Below are 20,621 nucleotides of genomic sequence, written 5' to 3' on the forward strand. Positions count from 1 at the left end.
AGACTGAAATAGTTCCCTGGGGTAATAGACCGATTCAACAGCGTCTGAGTGGCCCTGTGCACATCCAAGTGCCACGTCTCTCTCCTCTCCTCTTCTCCTCCTCCCTCTTGAGTGAACTTCTCTCCTCTGACCTTCCCGCCCTCCCTATTTCATGTGCACACGTTCCCCCCCCCGTCTCCCTCCCACCTCCTCCTCCACCGGCCTGACAAACTGTATCAGCGAATCCCTCAACAGTGCCATATCTAACTTTTTAATTCATTGCATGATTTATTTTTAGCCTGAAACAACTGCATCCTAAAAATGGAGTTCCTGATGAGACAGGGGCTGGGCAGAGCTATGCGAGGTATCTGGGGCTGGGCCGCCTAGCCTGGCTCTGGTTCTACACATGCATGGGTGTGAGCCTCTGCACGCTTCGTCCCAAGCCCACGATTACAGTCAGCAGCCGGAGAAGGTGAAGAGGGGGTTCTCGGGCCCAGGAAGGGCCAAGGAGAGAGACGAGATCGGCCTCTCTGCTCCCCACTGCTCCCAGCAAGTCCTCTAAGGCACCAGCCTCTTTCCTACACACGGTGTCTCTGGGAAGGAAAAACAAAACTTCGCCCAGATGAAGAGAACCCACCTGTTTGTGGTGGCGGTCTACCTGCTGTCCTCCTGCAGGGCAGAGGAGGGGCTGAACTTCCCCACCTATGACGGCAAGGACCGCGTGGTCAGTCTAACCGAGAAGAACTTCAAGCAGGTTTTGAAGAAATACGACCTGCTCTGTCTCTACTACCATGAGCCCGTGTCTTCAGATAAAGTCACGCAGAAACAGTTCCAACTGAAAGAAATCGTGCTGGAGGTGAGTGGGGGGCCCCCAGACCACGTGGCCCAAGGGAGCGGGAGGTGGCCAGTGGTCGGCATGGGAGGACCTGAGGTCGCTGAGAGTATATCCTCAAGTCTTGCCGCATTTCAGTCTGAGGCAAATCTGAAGATATTCTTTTTGCAAAGCTGGGATGTGTGAAAAACAGGGGTGGGTCCAGACTCTTAGGACGGGACAATTGAACGTGCTGCATGGTGCATAATAGTCTGTAAAGATGTAAAGTCTGTCATCTGATGGTCCTCTTGATTTCTCAAGGGCAATAGTTCCAGCGACTCTTTTTCTCAGAGAATGTTAAAGCTATTGTTAAAAAGCCTGACTGAAATGAAATCCAGGATTATTTGCAGGTTTCCTTCGGCGTGCTAATTTCCTACTCTTTGTTCCCTTAAGTCTCCCCATGATCCTGATGAAGCAGGAGTCATTTGACCTTGCCTGTCCTCGTGGGTCAGATGGGGAATATCACTAAGCGATGAGCCTCTCCTGTGACGCGGTTTTAGTCAACATTGCACAGTGTAGACGTGGGAAGATTTAAGCTGCGCGTTCATTAATGGGAATATTTCTCTCTCTCAGAAAGTTCTTGGTGTGAGTTCAGGGAAGATGCTGAAGTCAGTTCTTATTTCATCTGCATTACATGGCCTGTCCGTAAACCTGGCGCTGGGACCCATTCTCTAATCCTGTGTGAGTGCTCCAGGAACTCCTCCCACAGTCCCTCCTGGACAGTTTCAGATCGCTTACACTCAGGAACACCTGTGAGCGCCAAGAATTCTAATAGGCACCAAGATCCCTTATCAGTCCCCAGGTCGGGCTCAGCCCAGGCACAAATCTGTGAAAAGGACTCCTGGAGAACTACAGCAGTTTATTAACCGGCGCAGCCAGAAAGCTCAGCTCAATCAGATGCCTTTTTTTCTTTCTTGTTTTCCAGTGTTATTGAGACATAACTGACATACTTTATAATCAAAGACTCTGATGCACAGAAGTACCATGTAAAACCCACGTGGATTTTAATTCTCAAGCAAAAGTGGCTGTAATAAAATCCAGGAAAACCACCCCAAACACATCAAAATACCTTTGATAATTAAAAAAGTATTGCAGAATCCTGTGTCTCCCGATCACCACACACGTATCTATCTTCAGAGGATTTATATACGGCAGTGTGGTCATTACAGAGAGCTCTGGTGGACAAGAAACCTCTGTGGGTTACGAGTGAGGAAAAAGCAGGGACCGTTATTAGGTCTTTGTACTATATATACGGGAAAATTACAGGCTGGAGAAAACCAGGACATACAGCACAGCTGCTGCTCAGCCCATGAAATCCTCACTCACATGATTATCTCCATCTCAAACTGCCCTACTCAATTATAGAGACGTACTTATGAAAAGTTAATTGAAGGTATAAGGATTCTACCATATCTGCTTGTATCTATCCACTTAGCCTAGAACTCAAAAAGAATGCCAGTGCAAGCAGTGACCCCATTTCTGATTCCCTGTTATATTAACACACATGCACACACACACACACACTCACACACAAACTCCCCCAAGAATCTGTCTCTCCCAAAGATGAATTCTGTACTCCCAAGGAAAATCCTGAGAAGGAGCTTTGCCCTGGACTTACCATCCTTCCAGCTACCTTTGATCCCAGAGTGCCCGGCAGAGACTGACAAGGAGGAAGTTGAGCACAGGAGGTAGTCTGATGCCCCACGGACTCCTAAATCACTAAGGGAAAGAGACCACAGAACTTGGAGTCAGGAGTTCCTGATTTATATTCTGACTTTGCCTCTACTGGACGCATGACATAGGGCAGGTTACTTAATTTCTCTGAGCCTCATTTTCTTATCTATAAATGAAAAAAATAACTATCATACAGGCTTATGAGATGATTAAATAATAATAATCAACATTTATTGAATGCTTCCTGCGTGCAGGGATTGTGTGTGGTAGCTGGTTTGATCTTTACAGTACTTCTCTGATGTAGATACAGTTACTATCCCCCTTTTACAGATGGGGAAACTGAGGCACAGAGAGGCTAAGTTGCCCAAGATCACTCTACTCGTGCGGGTGAAGGCAGCTTTAGCCCCTATACTGTGTTACTGCTGGAATCAGATGAGACGATGTACAAGGAGTTGGTGGATACCCTGTTCAGTATTATTTCAAGAGTCTTCCTTAAATAGAGTACTCAGCCTGTGAGCCCGGGCCTGGTGATGCCAGCTGTATCATCTGTATCAGCTGAGAGGCACGGAGCCCCAGAGGCGCTGCTCATGCAAATGTCCAAACCCTGGGGGAGGTAGGGCTCCCTCCGCGCGGGTCGGGGAGGGGAGGGGTGGGCCTTTGTTGAGATACCTGTCAGGTGCCCGCTGTTCCTCAGAATCCAGGACAAGACTGGTTCCAGGAATCCCATGACTGATACGAGAGGGTAGATGTGAGCCTCTAAATTTTTTTTGTGGTCAGAAAATCCTATTTTGTCCTCTTAATTCCCTGGACTCCAAACCTACACTAAGGAAAATATCCTGCCCATCCCAGAGCTGTGTCTGTTTGGGATAGAAGGAAGGGAGGAGACAGTGAAATCTCAGCCCTGGGCAGACAGCACAGGAAGGGGCGGGCTCCTTCCCTCCCAATCGTTTGGGAAGGTGGCTGTCTTTCTTCTTTTTGAATTTTATTTTATTTACTTTTTATACAGCTGGTTCTTATTAGTTATCTGTTTTATACATATTAGTGTATATATATGTCAATCCCAATCTCCCAATTCATCCCACCACCACCCCCCTGGGGAAGGTGGCTGTCCATGTTTTTTATCATAACTCACTATGACCTAATGTGTACAGACACATACACAGGTGAAACAAAAGTTTCATAGGACAACACATTATTATTTGGGGAATACTTGGATTTAAAATACTTTTGTCTCCTATTTTATTGTTATTTTCTATTCTTCTATTGTATTTCATTAAAAAAATACTAATCCCAACCTATTAAATTGATTTCCCTCTCCAGTGATGAGTTGCCATCCTCAGGTTGAAAACCCAGGGAATTTCTAAGGGTTAGAAAGTTAGGAATTAGAAGTTCAAAACTCGTCACATAAAGGCCATCCCATTCTGATTAAAAAAATCCAAAGGTACTATGGTCAATGTTTTGTCTGCTGCTGTAAGGACTGACGTTGAAACACCCAGAAACAGTCCCATCCACAGGGTAAGGAGGTCACTGCCTGACTTGGGGCCTTGAAATGCATATCATTTAGTCATACATCTGTCACTTACTCTAGGTTGGGCCTTGGGGTGCGCGCCGTGGATACCGGGAACGTGAGGCACTCAGGTGGCTCATAGCCTGATGTGGAAATTATAGTGCAATACAAATGAAAAGCCGCAGTGCAACGGGGTCACTGTAACAGTAGGGCAATATAAGGTCCTCTGGGAGCGCAGAGGAAAGAGGAAGCACCCCGCCCTCTGGGAGAGATGTGGAAGGCATGACAAGGAAGAATTGATTTGTGAAAATGAGTAGAACTTACCAGACAAATAAGCGAGGGTCGGGGAGGGAACCGCAAGAGCTAAGGTTCTGATAGCTCCCAAATCTTTTTCCACCCCACTAGCTTTTTCCTCAAATTTGGCCACGAGGGCCTCATTCCTGTAGGTAAAATTTTTATCCCTACTTAGTCAAGCCCCTCTGGGAGAAGCCATCTTTTAAGACATTGCTATCCATTTACACTTCCATCGGATCAAGTTTGAGTTTTATGTTGAGAGCAGGGTTTGATAAGGGGAAGAGGAGAAAGGGAAGAATATGAGGCTATTAAAAGCTTAGGCAGAAAAAGGCTAAGTCAAATGGCACTGGGAGGCATCACATTCAAACTTTGCTTTGCGTTTGGTTGGGGTCTAATTCTGGGGGACCCCAGTGTTGGTGCATTGTACGTAGCTCTATACAGATGTTCTGTAAATGCTTGTTGAATGAATGAGTGACGTGCTAGAGCTCAAAAGAACCTTGTGAACCATCTAGACTTTTCTGAACCTCTCACGTCATACATGCGGCCTTCCAGTGTTGTGACTTACACAGCTGGTAATCCTGATTCTTGGTTGGGCATTTCATCCACAAAGTAACAACACACTAGTGTAAGAATATGTTAGACTATGTGGAAAAGACAAAGCAGGCAATAAGAACTGCCACCCAGAGCTAAACATGGTTAATGTTCTGATAGAGTTCTTTCCAGTATTTTTTTCTTCGCATAAGCTCACGTTTTCCAATTAGGTTTATACCTTTTTTTTTTGCGGTACACGGGCCTCTCACTGTTGTGGCCTCTCCCGTTGCGGAGCACAGGCTCCGGATGCGCAGGCTCAGCAGCCATGGCTCACGGGCCCAGCTGTTCCGCGGCATGTGGGGTCTTCCCGGACCGGGACACGAACCCGTGTCTCCTGCATCGGCAGGCGGACTCTCAACCACCGCGCCACCAGGGAAGCCCATATACCATTTTTATAGTTTTGTTTCCTGCTTACTTCGTTTCAGTATATTGTGAGTGTTCCTATGTCACTAAATAGCTTTAAATTCTTGACAAACATAATGTTAATGCTGGCATAGTATTCCATTGTATGATCATACATATTTTTAAGATAATTTCTCTGTTTTTTTTCCTTTTAATTTTTAAAAAAAATTTTATTGGAGTATAGTTGATTTACAATGTTGTGTTAGTTTCAGGTGTACAGCATAGTGAATCAGTTATACATATACATATATTCACTCTTCTTTAGATTCTTTTCCCATATAGGCCATTACAGAATTTCTTTCTTTTTGGACACTGACACAATTTTCAGGGTTTTAAAAACCTTTGTCTATTTATATTTTTATTGTTGTTTTAATGGACATTCTTTGATTTCTAGCTAGGCTGAATTTTTCATAAAATTATTTGCCATTTACATTTTTTCTTATTTTTCTATGTCTTTTCCCCATTTTTTCTATTGAGGTGTCAACTCAGATTATAAAGGGAGTTGCAATTTTGTATACTATTTCCTTCAGCTTTGGCCAAGTCAGCAAATGTAGTCATACCACAATGGCTGAATCCTGTTAGTACCGCAAGACTCAGAGACACAAGAGGAGGATACAGGCACTGAATTTGATTCTTCCTTACTCCCTTGTTGCCTGCTTCCACCTTCGCCTTGAAACTGCAGTGCAAGTGCTATGCCTATCATGTTCTATAAATATTGCCAGAGAAAGTCCTCCCACATTCGACATCACTGACCTCTCTCAGGTTGAAATGCTTGAGAGGTGGTGTGCTCTAACGTGGGCTTCCAAATCAGACAGACCTGGGTTTAATTCCCAAGGAAGTCTGTCTGTGTTCAGGTTCCTTACTTGTGATGTGAGATGCTGGAGATGGCGTGAGGATTCAGTGAGGCAGGATGGCAAGAGCTCAGCTTCTGGCACACAGAAGGTACTGGAAAAATGCTGACTCCTTTCAGCCCTCACCCCCTTTCAGTTGGGATTTTAGATACAGCCCAGCCTAACCCGTCACTTTAGAGACTGAGGACCCCAGGCCACTTTCAGAGAGCTCAGGACTGGTGATGTGATGCCATGTTGCTTATTCACAGCCAGCCACGCCCAGAAAGGTGGAGTGACTTTCCCTGATCACAGACCCTCTCCCTCTGATGGCCAAGGCTTACGGAGCCTGTGTCTGATAGATTCCACAACATCATCAGCGTCAGTTCTTAAATTAGGCCCCTTCCACATTTTCAGTCACACTGCAGCCTCCTTGCATTTAAGAAGTTCTTCCATTCCCTTCAGGCTCCTTCTAACTCACTCTTTCTCTCCTTGGAGACACATGTTGGAGTTCTCCCCCTAGATTGGAAGCTTCCTGAAGGCAACTGAATTCAAAGCAAACTTGGTGAGGGGGGAAAGTTTAAAAAAAAAAAGAGAGATGGAATCAAGTTCCTATGGACAAGGACAAAAAAACTGCTTGTGAACCAAAAACACAACTGAATGAATGACCTGGTCATGTGACAGAGGATGCCTTGACGTCAGAAGGAACCCCAGCAGTATGGTGTCCACATTGTGAGTTCCTGAGCCCGCTGGAAACGGTGTCATGGTCCTGCCAAATGCCTAGGCCAGGTTTGGGGAACCATTTACTTCTTCCTCTTCCCCTCCTACCTTCACACAGATCTTATCCCCCAGTCCAAGGCCCATTTCCTTTCCTCTACACCACTCCACCTCTAGGAAACCAGCATTCCAACCTGAAAAAGAAGGAAGGAAAAGGTGAAAGCTTTTCCTAGTGAGCTTCATGCGTACGGAGAAATGATTTCATGGCCACTTAAACATCTCTAGAGGGAAAGGAGAAAGGAGGCCTCAGTGTTGGAATCGCTGGGCACTCTGATCACATTCATCTCCAGAGCTGAGGCTGTGCACTGTGTATGTATGTCCTATGGGAGCAACTAAACACACCAACCTGTAACCAATATACATTTACAGGATTAGGAAAAACTACAGGGGATTTTTCTCAGGCAAGTTAGTGAGTGTTTCAGAACATGAAAATACGTACTGTGAATCCTTGAATAGAAATATTCATTCGTCAAATATCTTTTGCTCTTAGTGGGACTCTCAGGAATCATAGCATGAATGAATGAGTCACTGAATAGGTGGTGAACAAGCAATGCTTTCCACACTGTGAACAGTAAATATCACTTCATTTGTTTAGGGTGACTGGTCCCTGGGATTGGCAGGCAACCTGGGGTCCTGGCACAGAAATAGCCACATCACTCCGGTAGTTGCCCGCCAGGTTGACCAGCTGCACCTGTTGTTTCTCGGGAGGTCCGAGGCTGCTTTCCCTCTGCATCCCCTCTGTTGCTTCCCCAGAGGATCCCCTCTGCAGGGCCTTCTGCTCTTCCTGCTTAAGGAGGTCCCACTTCGCTCACCACAAAAAAGCCACTGCCATCCCCACACATGACCTGCCCAGGGGCTCTCTCCCGAGCCCTCTTGGATATCAAATGGCAAGATCACTACCTAAAAATTATTGGAAATGGCCTGTCCACCAGCAGGGAGGGTTATTGTTATGACTGATTGTCCAGGGCTGGTAAGCAGGTTATTTCCCAATACTTTTTAGACGGTGATTCCAGAACAGATCATCCATTAGGCCCTACAGGGGAGGAGGAGGCTGGTCCCATCATCTATGGCAGAACCAAGAATCTGAATCCCGTGCAATGCAGGCTTCTGGGTTCTGCTAAGTGTCCTAACGCCGCTGCTCTCAGTCTGCCAAAGCCCACAACAGACCGAGCTCCCTTCTATATTCAGGTCTCAGTTTCCTAATCAATCTATGTATCAGTGAGAAATCTTTGGTGGGGTGACTGCAGCCTCTTTAGGTTCTGCCATATGCCCAGTGTCGTCGACATGACTTTTGTGCACAGCCATCCTCGTGTATCCAACTTCAGGTGAGGTCGCAGTGCTTGGGCAAAACAGACAGCTGTGGGTCAGAGAAACTGAATTTCTCTTTCATCTACTATTTGATCCTGGGCAAGTCACAAATATGCATCGCATTTTATTCATCTAAAACATCAACTGTGTGCTTTCTACCTCAGTGAATTAAGAGAATTCAGTGAAAATAGATGAATAAAAATTTCTCATAAGATTATAAGAAGCTGGACAAGTGTCAGGTATTATTACTTCATTACGTTGTTTACTACTTAGGAACTAGGTAGCCTGCTGAGTGCCTGAAATACAGCTGGTGCTTATCCAATGCTAATTCCCTTCACCTGTCACTTGAAAGGTAGCCCCTGTTCTTGGCCAGTTGCAGTAGTTCTCAACCTTGGCTGCACGTGGGACTCACCTATGGAGTTTTAAAAAACAACTATGCCTGGGTCTTTCCCACCCCCCCCCCACCCCCCACCAGCACTGATTTAACTGGTCGTAGGGGAAGGGATGAGATCCAGGTGCTACAGTTTTTCAAAGCTCCCTGGGTGATTCTAACGTGCAGCCAAGTTTGGGGACCACTTGAGGCTTGATGCTCAAAATGTGGACGGCAAACCACACCAGCGGCAATGGTATAACCAGGGTGTTTGTTACATTTAAACAGGATCCACAGGTGATTCGTAGGCATGTTAAAGTTTGCAAAGCACTATACTGGTTTGTTGGGTTGGAGAAATTTTCCAGATGACCATAATCATGTTGCACCTGCTTGACCTTTTGTCTGTTGACTCTCCTGAATGACAATGGACCTGTCAACATTCCTCTGATTTGGAAAACTGCTGAGACGTGAAGTTGGTTTGGGGGCTGCAGGGATTCAGGTCTGCTCTAGGGACTCTGCCAGGTCTCCCGGTCTTCTCCCACGGTCCCCTCGCTCACACAGTCAGTGATGAATACTTTGGACCTCCTAAGAAAGGGAAGATCTAGGCCCATGGGAAGCCTCCCCCTCCTTGAGAGGTTTCCAGTGGAATTACAGGGGTTTCTAAGGCCAGATCAGAAGGTGCCTTAAAGAATCTTAGATCAGGGTCCAGGATTTACCTTCAGAAAGGGAGGAAAAGCATCTATTTGGTTGCCATGGCACACTTCCCTTTCCTCCAAAAGAGATGACAAAAATCTGAGAACCCTGGGGGTATATGAATATGGGATACTAACATGTTAGCATGTTTAACAGAAAAGTATTGGGAAGCTGCTCAGAGAAAACTGGTGAGTGTTCTATAACGTGGAACTAAGACTTGTGAACACCCAAATAGAAATATTCATTCTTTCATTTATTTGTCAAATATTCATGCACTGCTTACTTAGAAAATGCAGATGACATGGTCCCTGGTAGCTAAGGAGTTGGTCTTCTTTTGTTGATGATGAGAACTCACTTCCTTTAGGTCTATGCTGAAGTGTCATCTCATGAAAGAAGTCATCTTGACCACCTATATAAATCACCCTCTCCAAGCACCCCCTTATCCCTTCAACCTTACTTTATGCTTCTCCATAGCCCTTGGCTGACGTAGTGCATATCGTGCTACACTGCTGTAGAGTGTAAAACCCACAGAGACAAGGACTTTGTTCTCTTCATTGCTGTACTCCAGCACCTAGATCAGTGTCTGATTCACAGTGGGCTCTCAACGGTGTTTGCTGAATGAATGTTAAATGAACAGATGAGGATGGAGGGGTATGGAAATGGCACTTATTATGAACTTACCATGAAACATGTCCAATATGGGTGCTTTGCATATGTCATTCTGTTGAACTCTTACAACGTAGTCTCACATTATGTACAAAGAAATGATTCCATAGAGTTGAGTAGAAATTGCCCAAAGTCACAAAGCTACAGAATGGCACAGCATGAAGCAGGATTTGAACCCACGTCTACTTGTTTCCAAACATCATGTTCCTTCCACTACACCAAGGAACTGGGATTGCTGAATTGGATCGCAAGGGCCAACTTACAAAAGGACAAGTGTCTCTAGTTTGAATTCTGGATTTTCACCCACACTTAAGCAGTGTTTAATTTCACAACTGGACTATGTGTGGAACTGAAGTGACTGGTGTGAGTAGAGGGACTAATGCTTAGCACCACCTACTTGGTATTTAATAAATGTTGGGTGGGTGGGTAGAAGGATGGATGGAGAGAAAAGAAAAAAGCATGGAATTACAGATTCATTGCCTACATTGGAAATATATTTCTCCTTGATATCTTTTAAAAATTAAATCAGTTTTTAAAAAAGAATTGAGTGGAAATGTGAAAAATTAAACTGAATCTGTCAGATTCAGGGAACTGTTTGTCATCCCTGCTTAATCCTGCTGAAATATGGGTAAAACAGATTTTTTTTTTTAACCATGGGACTCTCAGTCCAAAATACATACACAGTATGGGCAGAAACCTCTGGGTTCTCTAAGGCTGATGCTGTCTTCAAACCTATTTAGCACTGGAAAATGTCCCAGTGGTTGCATTTCCAAACCTCAAGAGAGGAAGGCAAAATGAAATTTTGGGAGGCAAGTGAATCCACAGATGGGATGATGTGGGAACACTGGGCAGAGAATCGCAACACACACAGGATTCAGGTATTTCTTCCGACTGCTCACTGCCCAAAGATGGGATTCTCCAAACTCGCACCTGCTGCACTCGGAATACTCAGATGAGGTCAGGCTTATTTTGTTTTGGCTTTGAGACTAAATCCTCACATAGAGCCAGTGCTCTCAGAAGATGAGCGCCCAGGCTCACTCTTCAGTTGCACTTCTCCTTAGAGCCCATGTGCCACTGAACTGCTGGATGCGTGTTTGCTCTGCACTTCTCAGTAATAAAACTAGAGGCTGGGGTGAGATGGTGAAAAGACAAGAAGTGCTATGGTAAGAGTGTGGATTGAGTTGCTTACAGTTAAATGTTCTCTTCCATATACAGAATTAATACGGAAATAGAGATTTTACAAAATGGCAAATACATTGTTGATTCAGAAGCTTTTAGACCATTGGAACCTTCTTTTCTCACTCCTCCCACCCGCAAAAGCCCTCGATAATATTCAAGCCCAAATAGGATATCTAGTCATCGTATCCTTGAGGCAGACCTCCTCCCAAAGTTATACATTTCTAAATGGAGATATGAGAGACCAAGAAAGTCACTGTGATAAAAGTATTATAAGGATAATTGTAGTGTAAAGTAGCAAAATAGAAACAAACAAAATCTGTTTCAGAATCACAAGATTTTTCTTTAAAAGCAGCAGCCCTATTGCAGTTTGAGCTTCACTGGTTGGTGTGGAGTATTTTTGCATAATTATCAGCTCAGCCTTAGCATCTAAAATGACTTGTTCCAAAGAATCTGAAAAAGGATATATATACGTAATATATATATGTTATATATATTATATATCATATACCTGTACAACTGAATCACTTTGCTGTACACCTGAAACTAATACAACACTGTAAATCAATTCTAGTTCAATTTTAAAAAATAAAAATAGGATGTATTGCAAAAAAAAAAAAAATAACTTGTTCCATTAAAAAAGCCAGTCCCCACAAAGTACTGCATCTGTCCAATGGAGCCTCTGAGGTTCCCTCTTCTGTAGACTGAGTGTGGTTTGATCCAGATAAGCCCTTTCTGTTTGGAAAGACATGCAGGAACATGGCCAGAGCACCATCTTGCCGTGCGATGGGCTGGGCAGGCCGGAGCCACTTCTCAGTGCCCAGGGAGCCTGTTCCAGGAGCGCCCGCCTGCTGCCCGGTGCCCCAAGCCAGGCAGAGCTCTCCTCACCATCTGCCGTGTGCTGGGCAGGGAGACGGGCCAGCAGATACTCCTTCACACGCTCACCTGCCTCTACCTTACACTGCCCTGGCTCAGCACCCCAAGCCATACCTTAGCCTGGCCACACACACCCAGCTTCCCTGTGAAGGAACTGAGAGCATTTCCTGAAGCCAAAGGAAAGAGTGAATACAACCCATGAACAGCAGCCCTGCACCGTGGCCCAGCAATGCAAGAAGCGTACACTGAGGAGGGAGACCCCGTGGGTCTGAGTCCTTACACTGTCCAGACAGTTGGCAGGTCACTGAGTTGCTCAAGGCTGAGCCCCTTCCTTTGTAAAAGACAGACCACCAACCCCTTGTCCCAGGGTTCCTCTGAAGAGAAGAGAGGGGTGTGTGTAACGTGAACGGCCCACATCTGGTGCTCAGGAAAGGACTATTCTAAAATGTATTGTGTATGTGAAAGTACATTGAAAACTAACTCTCAGGTTAGTTATACGTGGCGTTTGTTGTCATTAGGAGATGTTATCAAAATAAGCACTAGTCAGACATTTCGTAAAGTTCAGTCAAGCAGCAGCAGGTTTCTCTTCCGCTTTTTTTTTTTTTTTTTTGCGGTACGCGGACCTCTCACTGTTGTGGCCTCTCTCGTTGCGGAGCATAGGCTCGGGATGTGCAGGCTCACCGGCCATGGCTCACGGGCCCAGCCGCTCCGTGGCACGTGGGATCTTCCCGGACTGGGGCATGAACCCGTGTCCCCTGCATCGGCAGGCGGACTCCCAACCACGGCGCCACCAGGGAAGCCCTCTCTTCCGCTTTTTAGTGTACGCTATGGGGGAGATGCAGCAAAGAGGCCTGTCTGCCATCATTTTACATTTAGAAGGGCTCTCCCAGCTGCAGCCTCCGTCCTTCCCTCTGATTTTCTTTTTCTTTTTTTTGAGGAAGTGCACCAACCTATGGAAAGTCTCGTTAGAAAAGGGGGAGTCTCTCTCTGGCTGCAGGAACGCGGTGGATAATGTGTGGGACTCTTCCCAGGAAGGGGGTTACCAAGGGGTGTCAGCATTTGGGCTACCAGACTGCATTTTCACAGGCTCTCGGGAACAGAGCTCTGCTGAGAAAAAATTGGAAAAGGGCATGGCCTCACCCCCATGTCAGTCAAATCCATTTCCCCCCCAAATCCCATTGCAATAATACTTTTAGTATGAAAAACAGAAAACAAAAAAACCCCTGGACTCCAGGAACAGCCTCCCTCAGTCAGTCATTTTGGACATTACAAAATGCTACCCAGGGAGATCGTGTTTATATGTTAGAGACAGTTGTAAGGTGGTGGTTCTCAGGGTGTGGACCCAGGACCCGTAGCATGAGCGTCTCCTGAGACCTAGTCAGACATGCACACTCGTAGGTCCCATCCCAGGCCTGCCGAATTAGGAATTCTGGGTTGGACCCAGCAATCTGGGTTTTTACGAGGCTTCCCTCCAGGTAATGCTGACGCGGGCTCAGATTCAAGAACCACCGGCTTGGGTAATAAGGTTGCCCTATAGTGAATTTCTAGGGAACAAACATTCATAAGTACTTGCATACATGTTACTCCTGTAAGAATTAGATCTCGCATTTTCAGATTAGAAAATTGAAATCAGAGAAGTTGTGACCTACCCAGAGTCTCATACCTGATAAGTGGCAGAGCCAGGATTCGGGCCCAGGTCCCTCTGAGGCCCAGATGAAGGGAATGTAATGTAATGGATGAAAGCTTGGGCCCTGGAGCCAGAGTGTCAGGGTTGGAATCCCAGCTGTGTCACTTAAACGCTGTGTGGCTGTGTGCCCAGGCAAGTTGGTTAACCTCTCTGTGCCTCTATTTCCTCATCTCAAACTTCTACTTCATGTGGGTTTTGTGAAGATTCGATAAGATAATTCATGTAAGGTGTTGGAGCAGTATCTGGCATGTAGCAAGCACTCCATAGACGCTATTTTTATTGTTGTTGTTATACTGCTTCTCAATGTGGTGGAGTGGAAAGAACACATAGCAATGACCTCTGGGTCTTTTCCTTGGCCTTGACCAAGGTGATAGCCCCAAAGTGCTAATAAAAACAATCAACAGCCTCCCTTTCCCTCAAGGCTCTTTTAGAAGCCTCCCAGTCCAGCCCCAAGAGGCCCCCATGTTCACTTGAATCTCATAAAATAGCTGTTCCATTCCCTTGCCTGCCTCTAGCATGGACACATCATGTGCCAACCCCCCAGCTATACATAGCCCGGGCCTCATCTGAGGGCGGTGGCAAGTGACAGATTACCGGAGATGAACGTCAGCTCTCCGGTTTCAGGGGAGGACACAAACAGTAGTTGAATTGCTTGACGTGTGGCCAGATGGTATCAGGGACAGTGGGTGAAAAGAGCTGTTTGGCTCTTGGCTTACGTGGAAAGACCAGGGTTGCAGCCAGGGTATTTTTAATGACTGGCCTGAGGGACATTCACTTGGAGCAAAGATCTGTGACATTTTCCCCCAAATTTCTCAGCCCTTGATTTTTTTCAGATTCTTGACCCTGCAAAAGGAACCCCCCCTAAGCTCCCTTTAATAAGTAAACACTCCCTTGTCTCTGCTACCGCGTGCCTCCCCAGCTTCCTCTGACCATGAAACAAATCAGTCTTTCTCCTCCAGGAAGACCATTCTTGGGAAGTGGTACAAATGTATCTTTATTCCTGTCCGTCCTTGGTTTAGGGCTGAGATGTCCCACAAAGGGACTGGACTTGGAGGGACACACATAGACAGAGAGGGCATCTTGCATGTCCTGTCCTCTGAGGCCAAAGGGAACGTGTCCCCTGGCGCTGCTGTGTTAGTATCCCCTTCCCTTCGTGGCAAACTTTTTGACCAAGTGATCCACATCTGCTCTAATGTGTCCTTGCCACCCACTCGTCGGCCACACTCTCACTGCTTTGGCTTCTGTCCCAGCTCCTCGCTAAAGGTCACCCATGTCTTACTATCCTGAAAGGAGAGACCTCACAGTGGTCCCATCTCTGTGACTCCCTGCAACACTTGATCTGACCACCTGCTCGTTCTCAAGCTTCTCATGACTTTGGAGTCACGAGACTGTGTTCCTTGGTCTCCTACTTCTCCCACAGACCTCTGGGCCTCCACACAGCCTCCTTCTCTCACCTCCTACAAGGTGGCCAGTCCTGGACCCTGTGGTTTTCTCGTACACTCTCCTCACTCCTTCACCCCTCACTTGCACAGTGCCTTCAGGAGCTCTCCCCCAAGCTCCAGGTTGGTACCTCCAGCTCTTGGCTGGATTTCCATGCCCGTCAACTCATTGCATCTAAATCCAAGCTGAGAAGCTGGCTCGTGGTTCTGGCATGCCCTCCTGACATCTCTGTTTGCCCTTCACTCTGTTCCCTGGCTGGAGACCCTGGAATCATCTTGCCTCCTTCTCTCCTTGGTTCCCCGCAGCTTCTCCAAAGTCATGAAATAGTTACCAGGTCTGAATGATTCTCCACCTCTAACATTACCTCACAAGTTACTTCATGTGCTGCCTTAGCTGGAGACCAGTCTTCTCCCACTCAGTCTCCCAACCGGTCACCTTCGATTCTACTCTCCTTTCTATCTGTCTGGTCTACGCCCTTAGATCAACCCTCTCCGAACTCAAATTAGCCATATTGTTCTTCTACTCAAACATCTCCCAAATCGGAACCGCTAGTCCTAATATTCCAAGTCCTATGTGCTCTTTTTCTAACATGCCTTAAATACACTACGCCTTTCAGCTCCCCTGAGAAGCCCTCTGCTCGAGGACAGAAGCCTCTTCTCTTACACTCACACTGTGCATTTGCCCCTCCAAACCTTCACCTATTTATGCTGCTTTTTCTTCCTTGGATGTCTTTGCTGCTCTCCTCTGCTTATCCAGACACTCCTCCTGTTTCAAGGTCTAGCTGGTCTCCCCTCTTTCTTCCATTCATTTATTTAATAAACTAATATTTTTGAGCTTTCCTCTGCTCAGGTACTGTACTGGGTGCTGGAGATAGTATATGGAGAAAAGCAGACAGGGACATGGAGCTTACAGGCTTGCACGTGGATAGTTGATAGACAAATGATCGTATAAGTGCACGTGTACTTACAAACTGAGAAAGGGCTGTGAAGGGAAAGCACAGGGCACTATGGACAAGTGTAGAAAGGGCACCCAATTCAGACTGGGAGTCAGGAAATGCCTTTTGAGCAACTGACATTATGTGCAGACTTCAAGGAGAAATAGGAGTTGGCAAAGAGTGGAGGGAAAGATCTTTTAGGAAGAGGGAAGGGCATGCACAGAAGCAGAGCATGTTGAGTGTCTTTGTGTGAATACAACCAGGCATCCCTGTGGGCAGCTGCGGCCCATGTCTTGGTCTAGGACATGGGAGCTGAACGAGGTGATCCTGTGCAAAGACCTCCTGATTCAGGAAAGAATTTGCTGTTTTGAGCAGCCGAAGACGAGTGTGTTAAGTAAGAGGCAGAGTGGCCCCAAATGAGGCTGGAGAGGCAGGCAGGCCAAACCGTGCAGGGCATTGCTGGCTATGTTAGAGATTTTGGATTTCATCTTGAGTGCATAGAAATTAAATCTATACTCCTTATCATAGCTTATGAAGCTCTGTATGATTTGACCTCCTTGCCCACGAGCTCTCTTGCTCTGTCTCCATAGCCCTTATTTTCTGTCCTAGTCCTTTAACACTTACCAGCTAATTTTTCATTAGCTTCCTCCCTAATGAAATCACAAGGTCCTTGACTCTGGAATGTGTCTTACACTTTTGTTTAGCAAGGAACCTTGATCACGGTAGGTCCTCAATTAATAATTATTGTTCTTTTTCCATCCCAATATGTTAGGCTTTGGTATTTCTGAATTAGTACAAGGTTCAGAACCCTATCCAGCTGTCAGAATAGTAAGAAGAAAATATAACACTTATTAAGCACTTACTGCATGCCAAAAACTGTGTCAAGAACTTTACACATTATCTCATTTAATCTTCTTCAAAACAACCTTATGAAATAGATATTGGTATTGTCCATATTTTACAGAAGAGTGAGTACTTATGACCAAGTCAGGAATCCAGGTCTCTGATGCCAAGCTGTGTACTCTTAACCACTAGGATTCCTGGGTCATTTATTCATTTAAAGCTGAGATCTATTTCTACCACATCATTACAGAGGTAACAATGGTACAATAAATACCTATACAATGCAAAATTTAAAAAGAGAAAGGACAGAGGGCTTCCCTGGTGGCACAGTGGTTGAGAATCCACCTGCCAATGCAGGGGACACGGGTTCGAGCCCTGGTCCCGGAAGATCCCACATGCCGCGGAGCAGCTAAGCCCGGGTGCCACAACTACTGAGCCTGCACTCTACAGCCCGCGAGCCACAACTACTGAAGCCCGCGTGCCTGGAGCCCGTGCTCCACAACAAGAGAAGCCTCCACAATGAGAAGCCTGTGAGCCGCAGCAAAGAGTAGTCCCTGCTCGCTGCAACTAGAGAAAGCCCATGCACAACAAAGAAGACCCAACACAGCCAAAAAATAATAAATAAATAAATAAATTTATTTAAAAAAAGAGAAAGGACATACTATGAATATCCACATTTTTACTACTGAGTTACGCATATTATTTAATATAACTTTTTTATATAAAGTTATTTTTGTACTCAAAAGAATCAGCAATGGTCAAAGCAAATCCTAATGTTCTTGGAAAGAATGAGCACTGCACCAATGCCCAGCGGCTGCATGTACCAACTGATGAGACAACCCCATTCTCTAGGATGGACAAGAGGCAAGACCATCCGAGAAGTAACCAACCAACCAACCAACCAACCAGACAAAACCAGCAGGGGAAAGATTATAAGTCAACAGGAGAAAACTGGAGTCCGATCTGAAAAGAGTATTCCAGTTTTCTGGGAATTTAGGAAACATATTGACTCTATCTTTTCTCCTCCTCATGGTTGTAAATTTTAATCACTGTAATTGGTAACAATTTCCTCTTCGCCCTTTGGCTCAAAAGCCTCTTAAACTTTTGAAGTACTTGGGCCAGTCCATTCATTCATCCAAAGTATGCTGAGTGTCTCTAAGGAACGATATGAGATACAAAAGAAGCACAAAATGGGCTTTTTCTCCTTAGGGAGGGAAGATGCACAATACAGAACCCTAGTGATTGCAAAATAAGAGCCAGAGTGCTGTGTCCCTGTAATGGGCTATTGGAATTCACAAAAACGAGGCTGGACTCAAAGATGAGTCTGGAGCTGGGCTTTGCAGTCAAGGCCAGGCTGGCAGCAACTGGAGTGAGCCCGGTGGGATTGTGGTGCAAGAGAATGGAAACTATGAGCTGGAAATCTAGGGCCAGAGCAAAGGTGGAGATGAAGCCAAGTGGGAGAGGCAGACAGTGTCTGGCCAGCCCCATCAGCCCAGCAGGGGTTCTTGGTCCTGGAGAGAATGGTCATGTTAGGAGTCAGCCCAGAAGTTCCCAGTCTTTCACCACAGCCCTTCTCCCCTATCCATCTCACTGCTCTCTCTTGGGTGGCTGCCAGCCCTGGCCACCCTTGACCTAGGCCCAAGAAGGGTGCTTGCTAGGGCTGATGGAAGTGATGACAGAGCTCAAGTGGGCAGGCTTTGGGCCTAATCGCCGTGGGAGGCGAGAGTGACAGGACGCCGCAGGGATTGTGTGTAAGGGTACCAAGGAGAAGGTGGGCAGGTGTCAGCTAGCACAGGTTCCTGGGCCATCTGTGACTGCCAGCTCTGTCTATCCATCCGTGCCTAGGACGATAATTGGCTGTGCTTAAACAGAAAAGCAGAAAAACAGAACTGAGTTTGCCTGAGCTAGCACCTTCCACTCATATATCTTCAAATGTCACATATAAATACCAATAACGTAATGAGAAGGGCATGCTTTACAAGCCTAGGAAAGGCACACATTGGCATCTACCTAAGAAACCAATAAAATGTGGTGATGTATGTCTAGGAGAGGTCAGATTTAAATTCTCTGTTTAATTCTCAGTTAATCTCTAATATTCTTACTATTATTAATATTTCTCTCCTACACTTAAGGTGAAGTGGCCAACAGGGCTAAGCATGGCCCGTGGGTCACAGCTGGAAAATATTATGCCAAGCACTTTTGGATGAACTGACCAGCATTTATAACAGTTTTCCAGAGTGTGGTACGGGACCTGCTGCGTCAGAATCATGGGGCTTGGTAGTGTGGTTTATGAAAATGTAGACACTTGAGCTCCACCCCAGCTCTATTCTCTACTTTCCGGTGCTGAAGCCCAGAAGCCCCATTTTAACCAGTGCTCCAGGTGATTCTTATGCACACAGAAGTTTAAGAACCACTGTTAGAGGCTCATGCTTTAGGAGTTGGGAAACTTACTAATATCACAAAGCCATCAGGTCTCATCATCATTAATTTTTAATGATAGAAAGGGAGCATTTAAGTTAAGGTTTTGATAGCACTAAATAGGACAGAGTGGCTTACACTGAAAACCAGAAAACTCATTCAAAAATAACCTTGTCTAATAAATTGAACGCAATAGACTAAAGCCAAGTGACTTCGCAGAAAGACCTGTTTAAGCATTACAGGGACGCTCAAGATGAGTCATAATCTAAACACTGATGATACCTTTCATCCTAAGCCTTTCCTAGTCTCAGTCAAAATCTAAGAAAGAAGAGAAAACCGCCTGAGGGGTGCGGGTGTCATTTGTTATTTGTGTCGTGTCCACACACACACACACACACACACCCCGCCGCCATCACCAGAGGCACTCCACAGAGCAGCTGTCTGAGCTTCCGCCCAATATCCTTAGCCTTAGAGGAACTTAAAACTCTAAAACATTTAGGGAGTTCCCTGGAAGGCTAGTGGTTAGGACTCAGCACTTTCACTGTCATGGCCCAGGTTCAATCCCTGGTCAGGGAACTAAGATCCTGAAAGCCATGGGAAACAAAACAAAACAAACAAACAAACAAACAAAAAACTCTAAAACTTTTAGGAAAAAATTAGAAAAAAATTTCAGGATACGGTATTAGGCAAAGAGTTCTTAGACTTAACACCAAAAGCACAATCCATAAATGGAAAAACTGATAAATATGATTTCATCAAAATTAAACACTTTTGTTCTGTGAAAGACCCTATTAGGAGGATGAAAAGATAAGCTACAGAGTCAGAGAAAATATTTGTAAACCACATATCCAACAAAGGACTAATATTTAAAGAGCTCTCAAAACTCAACTACCAAAAGTAATCTATTTGGAAAATAGACAAGAGACGTGAACAGGTATTTCATGGAAGACAGTTTACTGATGGCAAATAAGTTCATCATCATTAGCCATTAGCGAAATGCATTAAAACTGTAACGAGATATCACCACACATCTATTAGAACAGCTAAAATGAAAATTAGTGACAATACCAAATGTTGGTAAGGATGCAGAAAAACTGGATCTCTCATCACTACATTGCTGTTGGGAATGTAAAGTGGTACAGCCACTCGGGAAAACAATCAGCAGTTTCTTTAAAAACTACGCAATTATGATACAACCCAGCAATTTCACTCCTGAGTATTTATCGTAAAGAAATTAATACTAACCTTCACACGAAAAACTGTACATGAATGTTTATAGCAGCTTTAT

At 45.4% G+C, this 20,621-nt stretch overlaps 1 protein-coding gene across 1 annotated transcript in view; it reads left to right on the forward strand.

The window, feature by feature from the left end:
* The first annotated feature begins 465 nt into the window (after positions 1-465).
* CASQ2 (calsequestrin 2) overlaps positions 466-20,621 on the forward strand; it is a 63,800-nt gene continuing 43,644 nt past the window's right edge. The window contains exon 1 of the mRNA XM_004263235.3: positions 466-835. Within this exon, the coding sequence (XP_004263283.1) occupies positions 602-835 (234 nt within the window). The 5' untranslated portion in view covers positions 466-601. The remainder of the gene's footprint in view (positions 836-20,621) is intronic.

The sequence above is a fragment of the Orcinus orca genome, chromosome 1 (assembly GCF_937001465.1).
Source record: "Orcinus orca chromosome 1, mOrcOrc1.1, whole genome shotgun sequence".
Classification (NCBI taxonomy): Eukaryota; Metazoa; Chordata; class Mammalia; order Artiodactyla; family Delphinidae; genus Orcinus; species Orcinus orca.